This window comes from Dermochelys coriacea, chromosome 2 (assembly GCF_009764565.3).
Source record: "Dermochelys coriacea isolate rDerCor1 chromosome 2, rDerCor1.pri.v4, whole genome shotgun sequence".
NCBI lineage: Eukaryota > Metazoa > Chordata > Testudines > Dermochelyidae > Dermochelys > Dermochelys coriacea.
The window spans coordinates 45,292,603-45,319,161 of record NC_050069.1 but is presented as its reverse complement, the minus strand read 5'-3'; the positions used below and the strand labels follow the sequence as shown (position 1 = coordinate 45,319,161).

The 26,559-nt window shown below is 43.7% G+C and overlaps 2 protein-coding genes across 2 annotated transcripts in view; one reads left to right on the top strand and one right to left on the bottom strand.

Annotated features, from left to right (window-relative positions):
* Nucleotides 1-12,852, bottom strand: part of TRIQK (triple QxxK/R motif containing) — a 94,955-nt gene extending 82,103 nt beyond the window's left edge. Inside the window, 1 exon segment of the mRNA XM_038392788.2 lies at nucleotides 12,268-12,852. The gene's annotated coding sequence lies outside the window, so the exon portion shown is untranslated.
* On the top strand, nucleotides 12,362-15,570 carry LOC122458399 (wiskott-Aldrich syndrome protein homolog 1-like). The gene is made up of 3 exons (XM_043506977.1): nucleotides 12,362-12,491; nucleotides 12,865-13,443; nucleotides 15,122-15,570. Exons 1-3 carry the CDS (start codon nucleotides 12,362-12,364, stop codon nucleotides 15,208-15,210), a joined length of 798 nt encoding a protein of 265 aa, XP_043362912.1. The 3' UTR covers nucleotides 15,211-15,570.
* The last annotated feature ends 10,989 nt before the right edge of the window (nucleotides 15,571-26,559 follow it).

Sequence of the window (26,559 nt, the reverse complement as noted above, 5' to 3'; positions counted from 1 at the left end):
GCACTCCAATTATAATAACTTAAGATTTTACAATTCATGTATTTAATAGAGAATTATGTTGTTTCATTGGTATCTCACTCCATGGTATCAAAAATGTTATTTTGCTCTGCTCAAGTATTAACTAAGGGGCAGCACAACTCTCCCTACTCTGCTAAAAGCCAAGGATAACCCCATCTTCTCCATTTCCACTCTCCTTCCCAATTTTTCCCACCCTGGGGTCCCAACAGGTCAAAGTTTAGTTTGCTTGGGTGCAAACTTTAAAATGTTTGGATTTAAGTGTAAGCTTCATTCTGAATTTCCTGCATTTAGAATGTTTGATTTGGGGATTGTTACAATTTTCCTTTAACAAATTGATCCTGAATTACTGGTATGTATTCTCAATCTTAACTTCATTTTAAGGTAGCGATTGTCCGGGATAGTGGAAGGAGAAGTGAGAGTCTCAGTAACTGGACCTTCCCACCCTGGCAGCCCACCATAAATTGGAGGCTGGGAGACCTGGAGAAAATACCAAAATAAATAAAGCCACCGCCCAAAAGCTAGAAGTCAGACAAATTTGTTTCTTTGGCGAATCCTATCACCACAGTATGATGCAATGTCACACCACCACCAAGGTCATAATGATCAATAAAACTGGTGACCAACCTTTCCTATTTTGATATTCTTTAATCTCTGTCTCACTTTGTACCTAGAAAAAAACGGGTAAAGGCTGAAAGCAAATTACAAATGACAGAAGCAAATAATATTTCAATACACGTGGAGATAACTGTAACACTTCAGCAAAACTAAATTATTAGTTCCATTCTGAAAACTAGTCTTTGAAAGGATTTAAAAGGTAATCTTTCCATCATTCTATGTTCAGAATGAATATTTTTCCCCTCTCTTTGAAACTACCATAACTCAATAAATATTAAATATACTGATTTATGAATGAAAAAAAGTTTCATGCTCCTTTGTTGCTCCTCATGTTGTATTTGGTATTCAGGAAAGTGAATTAGCTTATACAAATATTTTAGTCAGAGTAAAAGAAATAATAAGTGCATGAATAGTTTTAATTTGGATTTTTAAAAAAAAAACTGATTAAAAACACCATAACCTGTTAGGGTATGTCAATACAGCAACTAGGCAGAGTCCACCTTGCAGGATCCCAGAACTCGGGCTCCAGCCCAAATCTGGAAGTCTACTTAGCAATGAAACAACCCAAGCCCCAAGAGCTCGAATAGGCTGGCACAGGCCAGCCACAAGTGTCTAGCTGCTGTGTAGACATACCCTTAATGTTCTCAAATGCACATCAGAAGACAAAATGAACATACATATCCTAATCCAACATTCTTCTGTAAATTTTTCTTTAATTTTGGCTATGAGAAATGAAGTTGCAATTCTACTGGATTCTCCTCTCAGATGTAAAATTAAAAGATTCAGCTGATCTTAGGTCCTCCACTCAAAGCTCCAGTCATAATCCCAGAATAATTCAATTAAAGTTACATATCAAAATTGGACCAAATCCTTTGCATGGACCAATGGTCCACTGAAGATACAAGTGCTGGTAACCAGCAGAAAAAGCACCAACCTGCTTACATTATAACAACAAAACCCCTGGCCTCACTTTAGTGCTGCATGTTTTCACTATTTTGTGCTGCACAATTTCAACTGCATTTGCTCAAAACCAACAGCAGCAATAGGTGGCATCCTGGAGGCTTTTTGCTTATATTCTGCATTGCAGCTGTGCATGAACTTACTATCAGCCTATTGGTCTAGACATTGCTAAACTTTAACATTGTTAGTTTGAACTGTCATGCTAGGTATTTCTGATATTTTGAATAGGTCAACAAGTGGGAGGTGCAGCATAGGAGACAGCTCTGTTAGCTGTACACCCTCTGGGGACTGCTTCATGCCATGGATCAGAGAGACAGGACTTCAAAGTTTTCGAGATGTATCTAGGAAAATTTTAGCTAAATTTGGTATAACATGACTATCTCCTAACTGGATTAAGGTCTGTCTAACTCTGTTTTTAAAACCATGACCACGTATTACCTTCCCAGTTATATATATCCAACTTCCACCAACATTTTAGGCAATGCTATAATAATTAAAATATATTAGAATACTCTGTAGGCATAATAGCTATGGTCATGACTACCAAATTCACAATACATTTTCGTCAATTTCACAGTCATGGATTTAAAAAACATAAATTTCATGATTTCAGCTATTTAAACCTGAAATGTCACATTGTTGTAATTGTAGGAATCCTGACCCAAAAAGGAGTTGTGGAGTGGTCACAAGGTTATTGTAGGCGGGGGTTGCGCTACTGTTACTCTTACTTCTGTGCTGCCGCTGGCGGCTGTGCTGCCTTCAGAGCTGGGCAGCTGGAGAGCAGTGGCTGCTGGCAGAACTGCCGCCAGCCGCAGTGCAGAAGTAAGGATGGCATGGTATGGTATTGCTACCCTTACTTCTGTGCTGCTGATGGCAGGGTGTTGCCTTCAGAGCTAGGCACCTGGCCAACAGCTGCCACTCTCTGGCTGCCCAGCTCTGAAGGCAGCACAGAATGGTGGCAATGCCGTGACCCTCCTAAAATAAGCTTGCAACCCCCCTGCAACTCCCTTTTTGGTCAGGACCCTCAATTTGAGAAACACTGGTTTTCCCTGTGAAATCTGTATAGTATAGGGTAAAAGCACACAAAATACCAGATTTCACGGTGGGAGACCAGATTTCACCATCTATGACGCATTTTTCATGGCTGTGAAATTGGTAGGACCCTAGTCACAACCCAATACACAGTTCTGTATTTGATTTCTGGACCTCAGTTAGCAATGGGAAAGTTGGGACATTTCTGAAAGAGAAACCTTCAGTCTCTACGATGCGAGCATTTAATGAGGTGCTATAGAGACAGGAAGATCTTTTCAGAAGCCATAGCCCAAAATAAAATAGTCCACTTTAACATCCTGGGTGCACGTCTCTAAGCATTAGAAGTTAGCTCACACCCTTGGCTGGCGTCAAAAGGAGAACATGTGCTTCAATATTACCATAAGGTTTTATGAGAGAGGGAAAAATACAGTGACCAAAATATATCCTTACAAAACAAAGAAAACCAGGGTATACAATAATATAAATCTAGGCCAGTTTGCATCAGAGCAAATAAATGAACAGACAAAATACAATACCAATATGAGAAATCTAACAAAGGCTACTCTCTTCCTAGTACTATCATTTTGTTCCACCACTATTATACCCTATGTCCTATTACCCTGTAAGCAGGCTTGAAGAGCAGAGAAGAGCTATATCCATTTTGTGTAGTAGTTTAATTACAGTTGTTGCCATTTTATTGCAGGATTATGAGTGTGTAATGCTACCCCTCCACACACACAAATAAACACACACCCCTTTGCCGAGACCTTAGCTTTACTACTCTGATGGGCTTTCATACAAGCTGTGTTAATGAAAATTGATACAGTAACTCCTCACTTAACATTGTAGTTATGTTCCTGAAAAATGCGACTTTAAGCAAAATGATGTTAAGCAAATCCAATTTCCCCATAAGAATTAATGTAAATAGGGAGGGTTAGGTTCCAGGGAAATTTGTTTTTTTGCCAGACAAAAGGCATATACATTTTAAGCAAGCAATTTAATACAGGTTTTTAATACAGGTTTAATACTGTATTATAGTTGGGAGGTGCCCCCACCTTACCCCACAAAGGCATAGCCTACTGGCACTGCAGACAATGAGGCAGGCAAGGAGACTGATGGTGCCGTAGGCTAGCAAAAGCACCTTGCACAGCAGTAGCGGCAGCTACCCAAGCACTGGCACCAACTTTGCCGGGGGCTGGGGACTCAACCCTCGGCCCACCCACTCCACCACTTCCCTCAAGCCCCCACCCTTAATTCACCTCCTCTCCTCCCCAGCTCCACCTCCTCCCCATTTATTCCGCACGCCGTGTCCTCGCTCTTCCCTCCTCCCCCCAGCCTCCTGAATGCCGCAAGACAGCTGATTGCCACAGGCAGGAGGCGGGGTGAGCTAATCCACCGGATCTACTGGCGGGCAGGAGGCGATGGTGGGAGGGCATGGGGAGCTCATGGGGGGCTGCCAGCCGTAGACAAAGCAGGCAGCCAAACAACATTTTAGGGGAGCATTGCACAACTTTAAACGAGCATGTTCTGTAATGGAGCAGGGACGTAACATCGAAACAACATTAAGCAAGAGGATGTTAAGTGGGGAGTTACTGTACTAAGATACTACAGTGGAAATGTTTAAAATGAAACTTTGTCAGCTCAGAAACACAATAAAGGTGCTCAAGCTAAAAGTGGAAAAGCTTCCCAAAATTATTCTTTGCAAGGAAAACAGAAAAGAAACCAGAACACCAACAACTGACTTCCCAGAGAACATAACATCAAGTTCAAGGCCTTGGTCCTTTGTGTCAAGATGTAAATGGGCTGGGCCAGGGATATCTTAAAAATCACCTCATACTCTGGGATCTCAACAACTATCAACAACTTTGCTCCTTGGCCACATTTCACCAACATTGTCTATACAACATTTCAGATGGATTGAAAGGGGCAAGGCTTGTCAAGAAAACCAGAAAGGAGATTGCCACAGATGAGGCAAAATAAAATCAAAGCTTGTTAATGATTTTGGCAGTAGGGTCAGGAGGTAATGATTGACTTTTCACCTGTTATATAAAAATGAACAACAGGATTTAGTGACAGAATTTATGTGGGTAATAGATTCAAAACGACTAGGTGATTATAAAACTGAGAGACAGGGAGAATGATGCTATTATCAATGTAATAGAAGGAAAGAGGCATTCCACTGTTGCCAACTTTGAGTGCGAGTTTATCATGAAAAATCCAGGTGTTGGAGAGGGAGTCGGAGATGCAAATTTTATGAGAGGGTAAGTCACAAGTGAAGAAGTAAACCTGTGAATTACCAACATATAGTAGGAGTTGAAACTATACAATGACATGAGGTCTTCAGAGACAAAGAGACTAGAACAGAGGACTGTGGGGAACTAAAAGAATGGGAGGAAGGAGGGGGACAAAAGTCACTAGTCAGGTGCTCAGGGAGTGGCTGAAGAGGTAAGATGCAAAATGATAGTCTAATTTTTTAAAAAACTGTGAAGCAAAGTAGTGAGCTCATTTGTACCAGTATGTCAATACAAAGAATGTTCTTCTAGCTACCAACTGTTTCATGGCAGTGACGGTGTCTGAGCTCTTGACAACAGACTGATAAGATTTGCTGCAGACTGTGGATACACTGAGCTCTTTTCTGTAGAAGTTCAGAAACATACTGTTCCTTAGCCTTGAAAATTACTTAGGAAAATGGTGCAAATTCTATAAATTCTATATTCTTCTTTCTATGGTCAAGACATAGAATTTAACAGTCTGTACAATACACGTTTTCTGTGTACAGTAAGTGGCAGAATGCAAGTGCTCTGAATTCTTGACAATTATTTTGTTCTGCATATATGGTTATGTTTTAGTATCATTTAGATCATAATTTCCATCGATATATAAACTCAGAGAAAGACAAACAGTTTCTCTTTACCTGTAGAACTGGAAGAATTCATCCAACAGCTTTGCTTTGTAAATCATTTCAGGTCTATTCTATTAAAGCATAAAGGATATTAGCAAGTGCTCTGGAACCTTTTGTATGAAATTATTATGCTTTGTTACTTTAAGAGGCTACTAATATTATTTAATCTCATGGAATACTTAAAAAAAGCTACTTCCAATTTAAATTAAATTTTCATCTTTAACTAATGGCTACATCCTGATTTTCCAGATATTCCTATACCTATCTGGCCTGGTGGTTTTCTGCATTGCTTTCCTAATTAGATATCAGATCATGTTGTCCTATCTTTCTCAATAAATAGGTGACAAGTAAGTTAATTACAGTAGTCAGAGGGTGCAGTGTTCACTTTTCCCTCTGCAAATTACAGAAAGATCTGTTTATAATGTTCATAATAGTTACATTTGAATAGTATAAGCAAAAAAACCCATATGAATACATTAAAACTGGGAGCCAGATCCTCAGATGGTGAAAATCTGAGTAGCTTTGTTGAAGTCACACCAATTCACACCAGCCAAGGATCTGACTCTCAGATTTTAAACAAACAAAAGTTGGAGAGTGCACATACACATTATAGCAGCAACTTCCATTACACATTCACACACAATGTAAGGAGACCTGCTATGCATGTGCCTCTACAGCATTAGAAAGAAATCACCAGCCTGGCAGCCTTCTCATCCGGCTCAGTTGGGAATCACATCAACAGGCATAACAAGTTCATGCGGTAGAATATGGACATGCCAAGACCCTCAGGCCCCCTCCCAAGAGCAGCAACTGAAGGCAGAGACAGTAAATCAGGGCCTTACAGCCAACAAATTCTAAGCCTACCCTCCCAGAAGAGGCTTCACAGTTCACTGACTTTGTAATTCTCTCTACTCTGAATCTTGAGAGGTCTTTTTTCCCCCTCAATTGCCATAGGCATAGGTGCCATAGACACCCTCTTCATTCCACCCCCCCTTAACTATGCAAACCTCCATCTGCCCAACCTTACTCTCCCTGCTTATTATGTGTGTTACCCTCCCCTTCTCCTTCCCCTCACCCACTTCTTTGCCCATTCTATCTCCCTCTCTTTACTCACTCCCTGATTATGCCTCCCTCTTCTCTTCCCCACTTCAGTCCAAGCGCAGCACCACAACCAAAACCCACTCTCTAGAAGGCAGGTCCTCATTTGGTGTAAGTCAGTATAGTTGAATAACTAGTCAAAATTCACATTTCCTAATTTTGTGAGTGCTTGACTTTACAACCTTAACATTCTTTTAATGCAGCCTTTTGGATGTAATTTCCTAAGATTTTAAAGAAGCAAACTTCAAAAACAGAAATTCTATCAGGTGGCATCATATTCATATACACATGGGTCATCAGCAGGGCTGGAACTTTTAGATCCAGTACACACCTCTAACTCTTGAGACAGTGTAACGGACAGGAGTAGTAAATTGTCAGTCTCTATGTAGACCAGCCACTAGGGGTGATGAAAGAGAGACTTTGCCAGTGGGGTTCAAAGCATGGAGGCATTAGAGGTTCTCATCGCAACAGATACAAGAATTTTTTTAAGATGGGAAAAGCAGCATATTTTCCTCTGAATTTGTTCTCAGAAATGGCTCAACCTTACGTTGAAGTCTTACAAAAAAAATAATAATAATCAGCCTGAAGTAGACATCACACTTGGAAAATTTCAGTCCAAACAGGTAACGTTTAGGAAAGTTATAAGCAACTGAAAAACAGGGTTTTGCCAATGGAAAGAGTCAGGCAACCTTAATGACAGGTGGCAGTAGCAATTCAACCTATAATGAATTTAATGTTAAAGTTGAGATTTCAAAAGTCAGAAAATTAAATATACCTGTTGGGCATACTGGGCATATGATTTCCAATTTCTGTCATACATATTGCAAGAAAGAAACACCGCTGTTTCTAAGTAGGTACCCTTGTTATATAGTCACTTCTCAGAGTAGAGCTGCACTTTAAGGTGAGATTTGAACAGAGCTGTAGATATGTGGTATACTGAATACAGAAATGCAGCAGTGGTTTAAAAACAAACAGCATTTAAAACAGGAAGTGAAGAATAACAAAATCACTTGAAATTGTAGCGGAGACAGAGTGAAGTCAATGGGACTAATCAATACAGGAAGTTAACTATTAGAAGCAATTATCATGGGCCCAGTTATCTTTTTTTCCTTATTTATACCAAATAGCACAACCCGAGAGAAAATAATGATTGAAACTTGGACATTTTTTTACACTTCCCATCTGCTCAGTATTCCCACTATATTAAAAATTGAACTAACAGAGCAATGTTTGTATAATTCAGAATGTACAACTTATTTTTTTAATAGATTCCAATGGAATTACACCAGGATTTTGCCCATTAGTTAGAAGACACTAACCCACAGACAGCATTCCCTACAGCTGATAACAAATTGGCCTATATGAATAACAATGTCTTCCTTGTTTACGATATTGTCCTTTCCGGTCTACCTTATGAACCTCTTCTTCCCACTGCCATTCTCTATATTTATCTAGCATCCACCTTTGCTCTGTCCCTTCTCTCAAACTTTTCACTTTTGGTGCAAGAACTTTCTCTGATGTAGCTTCTGTCATCTGGAACAATCTTACTGTATCTATTCAATTTGCCAACTCTTCATCTATTTTCTAATTTAATTTTATCACTTCTTTTCCGACTATGCGTCCTCATTCCTCTTTACCTCTTTTATTGGACTTAGACACTGCATGGTGATGAATTAATAATATTATCACTGTTCTATGTCTGAGATTGCAAGCACAATACAGCAGGGATCACGTCTTCTTTGTTTTGTATAGCACCAAGCACAGTTTTGACACTCAAATAAATAATAATTTATTCACATACTGTTCTGCCACTTAGCTCTGCAAAATGACCTGGGATATATAAGCTATACAAAATAAAGTTGCATAGTACAACTGGAATAGATGGTTAGCTAGGTGAAATCAAGCAAAATAATACTAAAGTTGATTGCTAAACCTACTGCTTAAGGAAACCCAAAAGAAATGTAAAACAAAGAAATTGGCATCCTCTATTTTAAGAACGCCTGGGGTAAATGTTGAGTCAATCCTCTGAATTATAGTGGTGGGGCTACATGCAGCTAGTGTAACAAAAGCACCTGGGGTGCCATGACATTTTCTCATGACCTGCAAACATAATTCAAACTGAAAGAGTAAAAATGTATCTCTAATCATAGGAAGTTGCAGACAATTTTAGGATACTAAGGCTGCTTTCATGTGTGTCCTTCCTAAGAAAACACATGCTAGGGCTTTTTCTTCTTCTTTCAGCCTTTGCCACAGACCACCTAGGTTTGTCATCACATGAAACAAAGTTCCTTTATGAATGGCAAATGACATTTAATTTCATTCCTTAGACTGGGTTTCTGTCTCATCTTCAGCATTAGAAAAATAACTATTCACTCATTAACGTGTCAAAGAATATTTCAACACCAAAACTGCATATTAAAGAGCAATAACATGAACTGTGTTTCTTCATCTTCTCTACCAACATTACCATGCTGTTTATACAGCTAGTGGATAATATTGCAATGACATATGAGATCATCAGTATGCTGATGTGAAAATAGTTTCAGTGTCTGTAATTGATAAAGTGTGGAGGTATTAGAACATTTAAAAAGTTAATCTTGGTAATAATCTCCTGAAAAGTTTTTATATTAATGTAAAGCATTGATGATTTTAACATTTAATCATTGCAGACTCCTCAGGCCCTTCGTTACCAGCACTCCCAGCTATCTTCGAGATACCACTGACTTCCTGAGGAAACTACAGTCCATTGGTGATCTTCCTAAAAACACCATCCTAGCCACTATGGATGTAGAAGCCCTCTACACCAACATTCCACACAAAGATGGACTACAAACCGTCAGGAACAGTATCCCCGATACTGTCACGGCTAACCTGGTGGCTGAACTTTGTGACTTTGTCCTCACCCATAACTATTTCACATTTGGTGACAATGTATACCTTCAACTCAGCGGCACTGCGATGGGTACCCGCATGGCCCCACAGTATGCCAACATTTTTATGGCTGACTTAGAACAACGCTTCCTCAGCTCTCGTCCCCTAATGCCCCTACTCTACTTGTGCTACATTGATGACATCTTCATCATCTGGACCCATGGAAAAGAAGCTCTTGAGGAATTCCACCATGATTTCAACAATTTCCATCCCACCATCAACCTCAGCCTGGACCAGTCCACACAAGAGATCCACTTCCTGGACACTACGGTGCTAATAAGCGATGGTCACATAAACACCACCCTATATCGGAAACCTACTGACCGCTATTCCTACCTACATGCCTCTAGCTTTCATCCAGATCATACCACTCGATCCATTGTCTACAGCCAAGCGCTACGATATAACCGCATTTGCTCCAACCCCTCAGACAGAGACAAACACCTACAAGATCTCTATCATGCATTCCTACAACTACAATACCCACCTGCTGAAGTGAAGAAACAGATTGACAGAGCCAGAAGAGTACCCAGAAGTCACCTACTACAGGACAGGCCCAACAAAGAAAACAACAGAACGCCACTAGCCATCACCTTCAGCCCCCAACTAAAACCTCTCCAACGCATCATCAAGGATCTACAACCTATCCTGAAGGACGACCCATCACTCTCACAGATCTTGGGAGACAGGCCAGTCCTTGCTTACAGACAGCCCCCCAATCGGAAGCAAATACTCACCAGCAACCACACACCACACAACAGAACCACTAACCCAGGAACCTATCCTTGCAACAAAGCCCGTTGCCAACTCTGTCCACATATCTATTCAGGGGATACCATCATAGGGCCTAATCACATCAGCCACACTATCAGAGGCTCCTTCACCTGCGCATCTACCAATGTGATATATGCCATCATGTGCCAGCAATGCCCTCTGCAATGTACATTGGCCAAACTGGACAGTCTCTACGTAAAAGAATGAATGGACACAAATCAGACGTCAAGAATTATAACATTCAAAAACCAGTTGGAGAACACTTCAATCTCTCTGGTCACTCAATCACAGACCTAAGAGTGGCTATCCTTCAACAAAAAAGCTTCAAAAACAGACTCCAACGAGAGACTGCTGAATTGGAATTAATTTGCAAACGGAATACAATTAACTTAGGCTTGAATAGAGACTGGGAATGGATGAGTCATTACACAAAGTAAAACTATTTCCCCATGGTATTTCTCCCTCCCACCCCACCCCCCACTGTTCCTCTGATATTCTTGTTAACTGCTGGAATTAGCCTACCTTGCTTGTCAACCATGAAGGTTTTCCTCCTTTCCCCCCTGCTGCAGGTGATGGCTTATCTTAAGTGATCACTCTCCTTACAGTGTGTATGATAAACCCATTGTTTCATGTTCTCTGTGTGTGTGTATATAAATCTCTCCTGTTTTTTCCAACAAATGCATCCGATGAAGTGAGCTGTAGCTCACGAAAGCTTATGCTCTAATAAATTTGTTAGTCTCTAAGGTGCCACAAGTACTCCTTTTCTTTTTGCAAATACAGACTAACACAGCTGCTACTCTGAAACCTGTCACTTTCTTTATATGACTCATTCAGATATTTTATCTGTGATAGAATAGGGAACCAGGGCTGTCCATTATGGTACTTGCCATTATAATCAGACTTTCCCTAGAAGTACTCTTTGTAACATTCACCATCCTAACTTCAAGGATAGTTCATAAAGGCACTGCAAAATATCCTACTATGAAAAGCGTATTCTCTGTAATTAGGAACTGTTGCACAGTAAAATATTTTTGAGTGGTTAATATAAAAAGATATCCCAGACAAACAACCAAAAAACTTCCTAATTCCTTTTCTGGAGAATAGAGATTTTAACCACAATTCAGTGTAAACTTGGGGGTGTCGGTGTCCACAATTACTTTGGATCAACAATTACTTTGATTCACTCTTTCTCCTCCATATCACAAAGCTAACAAACAATCTGGCACCTTGTGCTTGAGAAGCTCCAGAATGAAAGACGAAGAGCTTCAGTTCAGAATATAAATAATTTGTCAGAGGAGTATTTGGGAATTTGCATGATGCATGCCCCAACCCTAGCTCAAGTTAATGTTATTAGTCCCTTATTTTCAGTAAGCACTAAACGCACTCAGGATTTTGTATAAATATATATATATCTGGCTTCAAGTTACAATTTCCCACCATCAGTTTTGCAACCAGAGCCGTGGAGCAGCTAAAAAACAATAAATTAAAGGTGATAAATGAATTCATGATTTGACACCTGGGCTGCTCCCATCACAGGCAGTTCATGGACAGTAGTATTTAATATTGAACTCCATGAAAATAAACAAACTTACTGTCACTGGGAGATATATTACGAGGTTCAGTAGTATTTTCCATTTAAATAAAAACAATCTTTCTCAAAGCACTATATCCTTAAAGCACTTTAAGTTTTTAAGTTTTCTGTTTTCAGCAACGAAACAGTCATTTCCGACTATTTAAAGTCTAATTTTGAGTGGCCTTGTTTCGACTGAGCAGGTTTATATTAATAAATCAAAACGCTAAGAGAATTCACTGTTTGGTAAGGAACAAGGATAGAGGGGAACGATTTCAGCAATGCAGAATAACTCCCCGCAGAATGATCAGTTGCCAAAGCGAGCCTTGTTCTTCATCTTCTTTGTGGCCACGTTTAAAATACTGACCTGGGGCGGTGTTATATCTCTGAGGGCTCCACGTAGGCACAAACCACGTCCTCCAAGGAGGGTCAATTGGACTGATTCGAGATCAAACGCAACCATGCCAACCCCAGCGTCTGCCAAGGAGCGTCTTTTGGGAACCAACCCCTCCTGCCCCTTAGGGCCTAGCACGTGTCGGGGAAGCGAAGTGACTCCTCAAAGGGGCTCGTTGGCAGAGAGGCAGCTCAGACGTTGGTAAGCATCAGCCACTGCGGCAGCCCTCAAAGGGCCCCCGCCGCCAGCTCCAGAGCCCGGCCGGGAGGAGCCGTGACCAGCGGGGACGGCTCCGCACAGGGCCCTGCCCACACCGGCTGCCTCCAGCGCTGAGCCGCCCTGCCTGCCCCGGGCCCCGGGTCCCGGGTCCCGGCCGGAGGGAGCTGCGGTGAAGGCGGGGTGCGAGCGCACAGGCACGGGCCGCGGGCTTAGGGTGACGCAAGTGCAGGGCGTGGGCTCGCCGCGAGGCAGCCTAGACCCGATCCGTTCCGGCTACTCCACGCCCCACCCCCGCACTGGCACCATCCCCCGGCCTTTCCCGCCAGTAACCAAAATGGCCTCCCCGCCGAGATTGGCAGCGCACCTGGACCAATCGCGGAGACGAGAGGTTCTGCTCGACCAATGAAGAGAAGGCAAAGGTGGAAGAGGGCGGGCCACGCTCGTGCGATGATCCGCTAGCGGCGGCAGGACTCGCTGGTCCGAGACCGCCAGGTGAGGCGGCCGCCGTGGGGGAAGCGCGGTCTCAACGGCCGGAGCGCTCCCTCCCCCGCCCCAACACCGTCAGCAGCGGCTCGGTACCTCCTAGGCGGAGCGGCCGAGCGCCGCCGCCGCTGGGCGGGCTTCTCGGGCCAGGGCCTCCCGCGCCGCCCCCACCCAGCCACGGGGACAGCCTCCCACGGGCGAGCCCAGCCTGGCGCTGGCGGGCTCCAGCGTCCCCGGCCCAGCCGCAGAGCTCGGCGGGAGCTGCGGGTTCCTGTGTCCCGCCGGGGAGCCCAGCCCCCCATCCGGCCCCTCGGGGCCCTCCCGTTGACCACGCAGCTACAGGGCAGGAGCGGGCTCCCCGCCAAGGGGCAGCAGCTGCGCTCGCGCGCTTCGCAGGCGCCTGTTCCGAGCCCTGTGGAACACGTGGCCTCTTCGTGAATGAGACGGGTCAGCGCTTCGTACTTTAGTCTAGCTGTAAGGCACCTTGCAGCTAGATGTCTAAGCCGTGCTCGCCTACCTGCCAACTCTGCCTGTGTACGAGGGCTCATCCCTGTTCTTTACACAGTTCTTGGTGTCCAATGTAGTTCAAAGTCATCCATATTTTTCTTTGCTAACATCCTTATTTACAGCTTTCTGGTGGTGGCAGGTATCTGTTGTGTTTTATTATACAAACTGGCTAGAACTAAACATACAACCTCCTCCGTTTCTCCCCAAACAGGTCAATATGATCAAAAAGCCTGTTTCGCTGGCATGGGAGTTGAGATTCTGGCAACAGGAATTAGGCAGCTGTCACAGTTACGCCTGTTACTGTTTTGTTTTGTTTTTTTATTATTATTATTGGCAAAGTGCCAGTAGTGCTAGGTCTTTTTCAAACGTATTTGTTTTGCTTTGACCTAAAACAATAAAGAGCACCCACACTCAGGCTCTGAGCACCCCACCAGTTATTCAAAATTACAAAACCAAGTACACAGTTCAGTCAATTCATAATCCCGTGCTACCACTCCTGTACATGAACCTCTACTTCAGTCTCCTGCACACAGAAAATCAGGTTTCAGAATAGCAGCCATATCAGTCTGTATTTGCAAAAAGAAAAGGAGGACTTGTGGCACCTTAGAGACTAACAAATTTATTTGAGCATAAGCTTTCGTGAGCTACAGCTCACTTCATCGGATGTTTTAATCAAGGTTTTAAAACTGAGAGATTCTAAGACCAGAAGGAACCATTGTGATTATCTAGTCTGCCCTCCTGTATTGCACTAACCATAGAATTTCCCCTAGTAAATCCTACAGCAAGTTCAGTAACTTGTGGTTGAATTAGAGTGTATCATTTTTAGAAGGACATTCAATCTTGATTTTAAGTGATGCTGATTTATTTACCTCTGTGGAGACCACTATATGCCTTTTCTGTTTACAATTCCCATGCCAGCAATAACTGGCTTCTTTGAACGTACGAAGCTCACTTAATATGCTGTTAAGTTTCTTTTACACTTTACTGGCTATGTTCAATGTAGCTTAATTACATCTTTTATTCTGGGAAAGGTCTATGTACTGTACAGGAGGTCAGAGCAGATGATCACAGTGGTTCCCGTCTGACCTTAGAATCTATGAATCTGCTGCTGGCATGAATAAATTTCATAACTTCTGTATATTTAAAATTTCCACTACAATATTTCATTAACTTATTTTTCATTTAATATCCTTAATTGATAAGGAGCCACGAGTGCACATTTAAACTGAAAATATTTGAATATTTGAGATTCAGTTAAACCCAGAGAATGTTTGCAATTGCACATCCAAATACAGTATGTATGTATGTACAGTACATGGGATCATATTCATATATATTGTATGTTACTTGATTTTGTAAGCACTGAAACAAACAGTAGAAAATAAGCACATATGGGTATCTGAACCCAGGCACCTTGTGACATGGTTCTGAGTGATCTGAAATAGTGCTGAATACAGTTTGTCCGTGTCTGAACATGCAGCTAAATTGTGTTCAGCATATTGGTGATGCCCATTTTCACCAGTGGATCATTTTTTCCCAATATAAACAAATTTTGTGTGTTCCCAGCAGCTTCAGAGTAAAGATTTGCTTTTAACTTAGATAATTTTTTCACTTCCAGGTCCAAGAGACACAGACAAGGTTTTCATCTCAAGGCCAAAAGACATCTGTGTCATGTCTTCATTGGAAGGGACTTACATTACCCATTGACAATTTTTTTTCACTATCTTCAACTTCTCTTTCCTTATACAGGCCCATGTCCTTCTAAGGAAACTGTCTGTTTCTATTGTCCAGGTTTGTTCTCCTGTGAAACAGGCACCTAAAATAGTAAAAGGTTTAAAAGTGTAGTTTAAGATTTTCGGATGAGAAGAGTAGCATTGGGTAGTTTCCTGTATTTTGTAGAATGCCAAGCAGGCTGGTGGGAATGTGTGTGTCCAGGGGCAACTGAAGTCCAAATTCTGTCTCTTAACACTTCACAGACACCATTTCTGAAAAAGTATCCCACACTGATACTATATCAATACTAAAAAAGAAAAGGAGTACTTGTGGCACCTTAGAGACTAACAAATTTATTAGAGCATAAGCTTTCGTGAGCTACAGCTCACTTCATCGGATGCATTCGATGAAGTGAGCTGTAGCTCACAAAAGCTTATGCTCTAATAAATTTGTTAGTCTCTAAGGTGCCACAAGTACTCCTTTTCTTTTTGCGAATACAGACTAACACGGCTGCTACTCTGAAATATATCAATACTGTATTAGTCTATAAAAGGGCAAGAAGTATTATCATTTGAGTTTCACACTATACATCAGTTTGCTGTCATACCCATTAAGTATGTGGATGTACCAGAAATAGCTTTTAAATTTGCAGATTTGTTACTGAAGAAATCCATAATTTATACTTCATCTCAGTAAACTGTCATAGGTCAAATCTGTTTTAAAACAGACATCTACAGTCCTGATTAGGAATAAGATAAAGTACCTGTAGGTTGATACTCTTTAATTAAAAATACATGTTATTCCTAACTCCCTAACAGTATAATTACCATCTCTATTTAAATCCTTGTGCTTTTTTACTTTTGTTTCTAAAGCTGGGTTGGCAGTGGGGGAATTTTTTAGTGATGATGAAAAATTCTATATTGATAGGCCTAGAAACTGAAATCCTCTATGAATGGAACATCTACATTATAGACAATTACATAACAAGTTTCTCTACCCCAGCCCAATCCACCAATGTTTCTCACTCCTGATCTGGAGGATAAAGGTAATTCTGACTCCATGCCTTTTCATTTCCTATCCTCTGCTCAGAGTCCCAACAGGGTGTCAGTCGTGATAGATGATGGTTTTGTGACATGAACACCTGTCTGTTGGGAGCCGTACAGGGACAGACTCATTTCACAGAAGCCGCTGAAGAGCCATCAGATGGTAATGACTTTCAGTCCCTGTTGACCTGGGCCAATTTGAATCGGTGATCTAGGGGTGAAAGGCTCCATATTCCATTACCAGTTTTCTGAGCCATCAAGTCTACTCCATTCCGCCCCTACTACTTCTGTACAGATATATTTGATAGCATTTTTCTAAATGCTATCATCCATACAGACGTCTGCCGTCATTTGTTGATACAGTCAATCAATACTACATTAAATGTTACTTTTCAGTTTACCCTTAATTGTCTAAAGTATATGTGGTATTTTCATTATTTATATTACTCTGCCATTAAATTATGCATTCCAGATTAAAAGAATAAAAGGCTTGTTTACATTATTATTATTGCTCTGGCATCAACTTTTGGATTTCTGTGTAAAGAAATTAATCTCCTTTCGGCGGGGGAGAAATGGGGAATGACAAGCACTAGCTCCTGCTGCCTCTGGGACGTAATTATGCTCACAAACACAAAAATGGAAAAATCATAACCTCAACACAGTTGAGACTCTTGAAAGTTTCATCTCAGCATGAAGCTATGTTTTAATTATTATTTTCGTCTGCATTGTTCAGCTTGTCAGTGCACCAACTAGAATAAGTTCTTATCCTAGTTAATTCTTCATGAGGCTTATGTCACTGGAAGATGCTTTTAATTTATTTTCTCCCCTCCCCCCCACATTTAATCCAACACTGACAAAAAGGTTATAAACATTAAACAAAGGGTCTTACTGCTTTAAACTCTCTTTGACTTCAGTTGACTTTGGCTAAGGAGAAGAAGTATGCTGTGGATACGTTTGGTAGAATTTACAAATTAAACTTTCTGTGTTTTAATGTATTAAGTTTCTGTATGGTAGGGAAGTTTTGTTTTTATCCACTGAGTTTAGACTCTACCTCTAGTGAATTATTAGAGAGCTGTATATATATTTACTGATCCCCCCCCCAAGATTTAATGATGTCAAAATCTCTGTAGTATTATGTGATACTTTTCCTCCAATGCAATCTTTGGAATTCTAAGGCTCTTTCTACAAGAACTTGTATAATTATTACACCGAAATGATATCATGGTGTATGATGTATGACAGGATTATACCTGCTGCATTTACAGTAAAAGCTTTGTTATCCAGCATGTTGGGGGAATGGGAGGTGCCGGTTAGTCAAAAATTCCAATTAACTAAGAGTTATACTTACTAATGGAACGATGGAGTTTGGGTACAGGAGGGGGTTCAGGGTTGGGGCGCAGAAGGGGGTGTGGGATGCAGGCTCTGGGAGGGAGTTTGGGTCCGGGAGGAGTTTCAGGGTGCCTGATCCCAGCAGCACTCACCTCAGGTGGCTCCCCATAAGCAGCAACATGTCCCCTGCTGCTCCTAGGTGGAAGCGTGGTCAGATGACTCTCTGTGCTGCCTCTGCCTGCAGGCACCGCCCCTGCAGCTCCCATTGGTAGCGGTTCCCAGCCAATGGGAGCTGCAGAGCCAGCAGGCAGGGCAGGGGCAGTGCACAGAGCTCCCGTGGCCATTCCTCCACCTAGGAGCAGCAGGGACATGTCGCTGCTTCCGGGGAGCCACACAGAGCAAGATAGGGAGCCTGCTGGCCTCAGGCCAACTGGACTTTTAATGAATATCAGAAATGCTTGTTTCTAGAGCTTTCGAGTTGGTAAAATGCCAGATAACACAGCTTTTACTGTACTTAGATAATGCCTTGATGTATGACATATTTGGAAAAACTGAAATTATTTTCCATGTGGTAACTTGTGTTAATATTTCAAAAGCAATTAAATATACGAAAAAAAATAAAACAAGACTTGTTATTTAATATGAGCTCAGTTTGAGTTATTGTTTCAAAAACCTGGTTGCTAAGTGGCAATGTAAGTTACCTATTACATTTAAAAAAACAAGGTTGAAATCCTAGTTCCACTGAAGTCAACGGAAGTTTTGCCACAGATTTCTTTTGGTCCAGGATTTCACCCCAGGTACTAAAAAGCAAGAAAATAAATAAGTCTGGATATCATGCCCACTTTTATGTAACTTTGGGTTTCTGTAGCTCCCTTCAACATATTAACACATTTTCATCAAATATAAATAAATATTTAATCACAGTATAATCATAGCTCAGACCTATTGAGTATTATGTACTATTGTTAACTTTATTTCTGTATCAAAACATTTTCTTTTAATAGATACTCTTAAAAGGAAAATATCAGTTATATATACACACACAGATAAAAACTGTGTTAAAAGAATACTAGGGGTTGCAAAGTCAAGGACTGAAATATTAGAAAATTCCAGATTTAAGATTGCATGTGCAACCTTAAGTCAGCCCCCGTGTATATGCATTATGATAGTCATTAATCACATGATCACATGCTATTTTTTCCACAGGACCACCTCCTCATTCAGTACACAGGATAGCTCATTAAATGAGTATTCAATATTTTGTTTTATTTTTGTTTTTCAGTGTGTTGGCCCCATGCCTTATTTACTGCATACTGTTGAAACCCAGCTCTGAAAACCGAGTAATATACTCATCATCTTTTCCATGGCACTCATCATTAGTCTCTGAATGCTTCACAAACATAAATATGTCTTAATAACCTGAGGCGAGGGATTGGGAGTTGAGGCATAGAATAAAGTCAAAAGTTTCCACTAATTTTGCATGCCCAATTTGAGATGCCTAGGACCTGATTTTTCAGAGTATTGAGTGTTATACAGCCCTTTTATGTTTTAAGCACAGCTCTCATTGACTTCAGTTGCAGCTGTCAGTACTCAGCACTTTTGCAAGTCAGATTCCAGGGTATCAAGCCGGACACCCAAAACATGAGGAACACACAATTAGTGATCTATGAAAAGTTTGTTTTAATTGACTTGCCTAGTATCACACAGGAACTCTGTGGCAGAGGTTGGGATAGAATCTAATTATCCAGGTCAACTGCCTTAACCATGAGACTGTCCTATCTCTTCTTGCAGTCTCCTGGCTCATTCACTACCCACCTTCCAACTTCTGCAACAAATAAGGCTGGGGTCCTACAGATAACAGCCTCCTTTATTACACAACCTGATTTATCCTGTACTGGTCCCTTAATTTCAGGCTCAGAGGCAGAGCCCTGAATAGATACAAAATTTGTATCCGCATCCAATCTGCAAAAATGGTCAGCAAAGAGATAGATTAAGATTTATTGGGGCCCTGGGCACAAATAACGTTTGGGCCCCCAATATCTGCCTCACCATGAGGTCCTGCTCCTCCTTTCCCCCGAGGCCCTGCCCCTTGGCCGGGCCAGAAGTCAGAGCCAGGCAGTGGTAAGAGCTGTAGCAGCCAGCGAGACAGATTGCTGTGGAGAGTCCAAGGGTGCTGGAGCTTTTGTAAAAGTGGGGAGGGCCAAACCAAAGTGGCAGAGGAATCCTCCCTCATTACCCTGGTCTCTGCTCTCTCCCCCCTTGCCCCCATTCCCCTGAGCTCCTTTCCATGGCCTTGCACCCCGTTTCTTGCCTCTTGACCATAGTGCCCACCCATAAGGCCAGCTCTGTGTTCACCTTATTTCCAAACTCCACTTCCTTCATGGATTGGCATCAAGATACACATACCAAAATTAAAACTCCCAAGCTCAGAGTGGAGTAAGATCTAAACAGCAGGCTACTAGCATTAAGATTGACACTACTCTACTGGCCAAGATTCATGGTCTCAGTATATTAAAATGCACCCAACAGGGCCATAATGACAGAATTTACATTACAGAGGCAAGGTGGGTGATGTAATGTCTTTTATTGGACCAGCTTCTGTAGGTGAGAGGGACAAGCTTTTGAGTTTACAGACCTGAAGAAGAGCGCTGCATAAGGTTGGAAGCTTGACTCTCAGCAACAGAAATTGGTTCAGTAAAAGATATTACCTCACCCACCTTGTCTTTCTAATGTCTTGGGACCAATAGGGTTATAACAACAGTGCATACTAAAAGAGAGGATTCAGAGTAACAGCCCAGAGTGACCATCACACCAGGGCACTATTTTCAGAATTCATATTCCTAGCATAGTGTCATAACACCAGGGCACAAGCAATACCAGCACAAAGAAATACATATAGCAGGGGGTGAGTGCCAAAAATTCACAGTACAAGCACACTGGGATCCACACAGCAGGACAGCAGAGGCAGAATGCATGCTCACAATATAGTGGGGATGCACTCAATCTCTGAGTGTAAGAGGGTACAGCTAAACACAAGGGCACTTGCAAACAGCTGTACTAACAGCAGGAGCTACACTACTGGCCCTGTAGGAGTTACATGTCAAGACGCTAACTCACAATCCGAGAGCAATGGGATCCAGGCACCAGGTCTTTAGTACCAGAATTTGTACTCCCAGAATAGTGGGATGGAATTATAGAAACTAGAGGACAAAAAAACCCTCTGTGATCATCCCATCTTGGTTTCTCTCCCAGCAAATGTTTTGTCCAGTCTCCTTTTAAAAGTCCCAAGCCTGGGGATTTCCAGCCCTTCCCTTGGGAGATTGTTCCACAGCCTATGACAGAAATTGCACTGCCAGGAAGGTTTCCCCAATAGCTTTGCATTTCCCCCTCTTAATTTTGTCCTGTTACTCAGAGTACTGGTTTGTGCAGAGCAGGGTAATAGTTTCAGGAGTCCCCTTCCGAGCAGTGCGAGAGCTGCACGCCAGCCCCTGCCAGGGGGATCCTCACCTCCACGATCTTGGTGAAAGGTGTCTGTTTCACCAGAGGGTGGAGGGAAAACCCTGGGCTCTGGAGAGAGGATGTAGGTGGGGTGGTGTGCAGACATGCTTGGCTTTGTGCAGGCAGTTTAAACTGTGACAGGGAGGAGGCCCAGGTGAGTGAGGGGAGAGGGCTCTGTGAGTGTCCCCATGGGATGGGGGGATCCTGGATCCCAGTCTGTAGAGGACGTATCCTCTGGGGCAGGGGGATCCCAGGCTGTAGAGAAGGTATCCCTCTAGGGTGAGGGGATACCAGGCTCTACGCAATCGTGCACCATGTTGGGCAGGCACAGGCGGGAGGCAGAGCAGAGGCAATTGGAGCCCCCGGGATTGGGTCGCTGCGCTCTGGCCCCTGCACTCAGCACTGCAGCTGCCGCAATTGGCAGTCAAAAGTTGCAAAGTCCCATCCAAGCTGCCACATGAAAAAGAGCCCGAAGGAGCTGCAGTCCCAACATTGCTTGGAACAGAGCAAGAAAGCAGGTGCCCAGGAACATCCCCCCTCCAGCTGTGCCAGGCGGCCGGGCACTGGGGGCACCAGAGTCTGTTGGGAGAGGGCTCAGATAAGGTGGAGGGGCCGGGTCTCCCCACAGGGACCCAAGCTCTTGGGCAGCTCTGGCCCAGCTCCAACTTCCGGCCTGGCCAGGGGGAAGAGGAGTCGCAGGGGGCGGGGCCACTGTCCTCATGCTCCTGGGAGCCCCCAAATGGGCCCATGCGTTAATTTGCCACTTGATCAGTGGAAATAAAGTAGATATCTGCAGATTTGCAGGGCTCTACTTGGAGGGAGGCCACTCTGATTTGTTGCATTAGGCAATAAACGGAAGCTAATTTGCAGTGTCTGACCCAAGCCTCCCGGCAAGGGCAGACGGTAATCATAGCATGGGCTCAGACCTATTGGGCAGGTCAAAGCCATAAGGAGTCTTTGGGCTCAAGCCTTCTGGCTAAGACAAGCAGTAAATATAATCTAGGCTCTGACACCCTGAGTGGGGCAGCACAATAAGCTGTCTTTAGACTGAGCCTTCTGGCTAAGGCAGACAGCAATCACCGTCAGTGACTCTGGCCCTCTGAACAGGGCAGAGCAACAAGCAATTAAGCAGTCTTTTGCCTAGCCTCCTGACTAAGGCACACACAGTCTATGGGCTTGCAGCCTTCTGGCAGGAGGCAAGCCACAAACAAGGCACAGGCCTTCTGGCCATCACTCAAGGGTTGGGGTTGGCAACAGTGAAGGTAGGGGGACCCAGGCCCATCCTACTCCACCAGGTTCCAGCCCAGGGCCCTAACAGTGGTGGGGACTCCACCCCTGGATCAGCGGGGATCCTGCCAAAACATGCTGACTCAGAAGGCAACAGCACAACCTGACTAATGTCTGGTTCCTCTGGGCTACTTCCTATCCCAGTCCATTGGTGTGGCTCCATAGTCTGCAGGTCCTCCATCTCCTCAGGGTAAGTGGCGGACAGCAGTCCCAGTAGCTCCTCTCCTCTTTTGGTCTCGTCCAGGGACAGGACACCATATAACTTGGGGTCTGGTCCAGATTCCTGCAGCAGGGTAGAAACATCTGCCTTCTTTACTGGCTCTGGTCCAATTAAGCTGAAGGGCCAGCGTCTTATATTTCCTGTCCCCCACCTCCGCTTCCAGTCTGGGGGTCAAGGCCGCTTGGTTTTGCCCACTAGGGATAGTATAGAGGGAGGCCACTCTGCCTCACTACAATCCCAAACCAGGTTATTCTGTGTACTTTGGGCAAAACAATATGATCATGGAATTAAGGACTGAATCATAATTAGGCTTGGCAGAATTAAAAAAAATTCTAATAATTTTGATGGGTAATATTGATGTTTATTTATAGCATTTTTTTATTTTTATCGATTTAAATTTACACATTCGCAGGAAATTACAGGGCAGGGATCAGACAAAAATTATTTAATGACAGTAGATGCAGAGATTCAAAATGTTAAAGCTTTAGAACTGTTAAAAAAATTGTCAACATCACATCAAAATATACAAAGTAAATCAAACCCTAATCCTAATACATACCCACAAGGGGGACAAATTATTTAATGACAGTAGATGCAGAGATTCAAAATGTTAAAGCTTTAGAACTGTTAAAAAAATTGTCAACATCACATCAAAATATACAAAGTAAATCAAACCCTAATCCTAATACATACCCACAAGGGGGACAAATTAAGATTACACAGGCACTTTAATTCTGGCATTACCTAATTTGGGTGTTCTTGACTTTGCAACCTTAATAATAATAAACTGTTAACATAGGTTTTTTATATGTAATTTCCTAAATTTTTAAAATAGTAAACTACAAAGACAGAAATTACATCATGTTGCAACAATATTGACACCCACCTCGGTCATCAGCAGGGTTGAAAGGAGAGATTATTGTGACACTCTCACAAGGTTATGAGGCATTTCACCACTACTTGTCCTTAGCATGGAATGATCTTGTCTGTGCCTGCTGTTGCTTAGCTCCCTAAAACCAGCAGCCTCTGGCAACACAAGCACTGCCTTCCAGGCCTCAATCCTTCTGTGCAGGCTAGTCCTGTTGGGATCCAGGAAGTGGGCAGACGGAAGCCTGCTCACTGCTAAAGGACCTCCCCACAGCCTAAAAGGAGGATCCACAGCTCCAGGATTCCAAATAATTACAGGGGACAACTAAGGAAATAACAGGAACAGGAGTGAGGTCACAGGGCTAAACAAAGGGAACCTGACAGGGACACCAAGCAGAGAACCCTGGACAACGCCCACTGCTCCTTGAAGGCATCAAGGGAGCCAGGAGATGCTCTCCAGAGGAACTCTGCCCGGATGCGTGAACAGACTGAGGAGCGGAAATAGGCCCCACAGACGTAGGAAACCCCATCGGCCAACCTCCTCTCCCTGGTTTTGTAGATGGCCATTTTGGCCAGGGCTAGGAGGAGGTTGACAAGGAGGTCCCGCGACTTTGTGGGGCCATGGATCGGGAGTGCATAGATGAGAAGGCGAGGGGAAACGTGCAACCAAAAACATAATAAAATATCTAGGGGGAGCCGGAATAGGGGCTCCAGATAAATGTGTGCCAAGGGGCAGGTGTCCGAGAGAGGAGTGAACCGCGCCAAGTACACACCCGAGCTCATGGCTCCGTGAAGGAGCCACCAGCTGATGTCCCCAGCGGGCCTCAGGAACAGGGTAGAATATAGGCAGGCCCACAGGGCTCCTCACCCTCCAGAGGTGGCAAGAGGTCCCGCCACTTCATGTTGGAGTGGGACGCAAGAGTGAGGACGTGAAGAGTGTAGAGCACGAGTGTGTACAGATGCTTTCTTGGCATGGTGCAGAACCAAACTGGCTGCAAGTTGTGCAGCTGGCTCACGGTAAAGGGGTGGAATGGCCTGGTAGGTACACGGGGCAGGGGCCCAATGAAAAGGTCCAGAGGGCCTGGGGTGGGTGGGGCATGCCCTCTTGCAGGACCCGCTTGAGGAAGACCCAAGCAGTGGGCGATAAAGCAGCCCTCACCTCCAGAAGTACATGCCGGGGAGTACAAGGCCTGGAGAGCTCCATATGCTGATCGAGCATCAGGGGATCCAGCCAATCTCCCCAGTCGTAGTCCAGGAGGTCTCTGACTTCTGCCAGGACCAACCTCTGGTGCGCTGAGGGGGATTCCACCACCTGCACACAGAGCTGGGGGTTGTATAGCAGGGGCTCCACGCAGGCACTTCAGGCCCTGTCTTCCCTCCTCCAAGGGCAGGTGGAGAACCCCTACAGAGACCCAGTGCAGTCCTGGCCAGAAGAACTCCAGGACCAATGTCTGAAAGTTGGCCAGGGAGCCTGGGGCCAGCACCAGGGTGTTGAGCCTCAGAGGGAGAGGCACCAGAATTATCCTGTCCATCTCCGGAGCCGCTCTGCCACCCTGCCCTCTAAACCTTGCCAGTTCTCTGGTGGAGACGGTTGCATGGCAGAAAGGTAAATGCCAAGATAGAGCAACAGATCCGCGCTCCATCGGATGGCCTGAAGCGCGGGTGGGAGGGAGCTCACCTGCCACCTGTCCCTGACCACCAGGCCAGAGTTTTTGACCCAGTTGACCCAGTTGGGCGGAGGAGGCTGCTGAGTAGACAGTCTGGCAAGCCTCCACCCACGCCAAGTCGCCCGGGTCCTGGACCACGAGCACCATGTCGTCAGCGTACGCCGACAGGACCAGCTGCAACTCCAGCTCTCTCAGCACCAACCCTGTCAATCTCTAGCAGTGATAGGTAGGCACAAAACCAACTCCAAGTCCTCAGAGCACTCACTGTCCAGCTCTTACCCACCGCACGCACAGAAATTAGTAGGTTTGTTATCCCCAAGACGACAGTATGACCCGAGGTGCCTAGGGTAGCCCACACTGAAAATGCCAAGGTCAGGGCAGGTTGCAAAACAGAGAGCAGATTATCCCCAAAATGGTGATTAACACCATAGTTAGATTCACCAACCACTCACAATCTGAACTCCTGATCCCCCACACTGGTTATCAAGAAGTTGGATACCCCCTTTATTGCATTCAAGTCTCTGGCTCTCAGTCAACAACTAGGTCCAGTAAAGTCAGAAGTTATTTAAAACTATTCACTATACAATATGTTCTGATCCCCAAAGGGCCAGCCACATTACCAAATCAATACTAGTTTGGATCTTACCCAAAATACTGTGCTGCCAGCCAATCCTTTAGTATCTACAACCAAAGGTTTATTGGAAAAGAAAAGAAAAGAATGCGAAGAGAGTTGTTAAACGGTCAAAGCAATGAGATACATACATATGACTTCAGAGTCCATATATCTGGTTCTTAGCAGCATTGGTGAGTTTGCTGGCTTGTAAAGTGCCTCTGGAACACATCCAAAGCTTGGATGGATCATTCAGCCCCCTTGTTCAAAGCTTCAGTTTGGAGAGAAGTTACTCCAGAAGTAAGAAGCAGGATTGAAGACAAAATGGAGAAGATGCAGCTGCCTTTTTCTGTCCTTTGCCATATGGCTTGTACATCCTCTGTCCCAAGCACAAGCTCACAGCACATGGAAAAGCATTTTGAGTCCCCTATCCACAGGCATGTCCCTACATGTCCCCCTCACTCATAAGTGTAACCCGGCTTCTCTCAAAGGGTTCATTGTACAGCTGATTGCTCTTGATGGGCCATTAAGCAGGCTGGATAGTGCTGATGCCAATCTGTCTGGGATGTCATCCAGATACACAGCACAAGTTTGAGATATCAATATATCACACATATTTATAACTCACAATACAAAGATGATAACAACGAGGAGTCCGGTGGCACCTTAAAGACTAACAAATTTATTTGGGCATAAGCTTTCGTGGGTAAAAAACCCACTTCTTCAGATGCAATGCTTCTTATACTTAGGAAATCATAACTTTTCCCCTGGTACCTTACATGGCATATCTTGTAAGATTCATTGCAATTTTGTAATATTAGT

What these genes read in the sequence shown, in the direction of transcription:
- LOC122458399 (XM_043506977.1), top strand. Translation starts at nt 12,362, where the DNA reads ATGCCAACCCCAGCGTCTGCCAAGGAGCGTCTTTTGGGAACCAACCCC. An exon ending in GGCAGAGAGGCAGCTCAGAC is followed by an intron (nt 12,492 to 12,864) that starts GTTGGTAAGCAT and finishes CTCCCCGCCGAG; the next exon opens with ATTGGCAGCGCACCTGGACC. An exon ending in CCTCTTCGTGAATGAGACGG is followed by an intron (nt 13,444 to 15,121) that starts GTCAGCGCTTCG and finishes TTTCACTTCCAG; the next exon opens with GTCCAAGAGACACAGACAAG.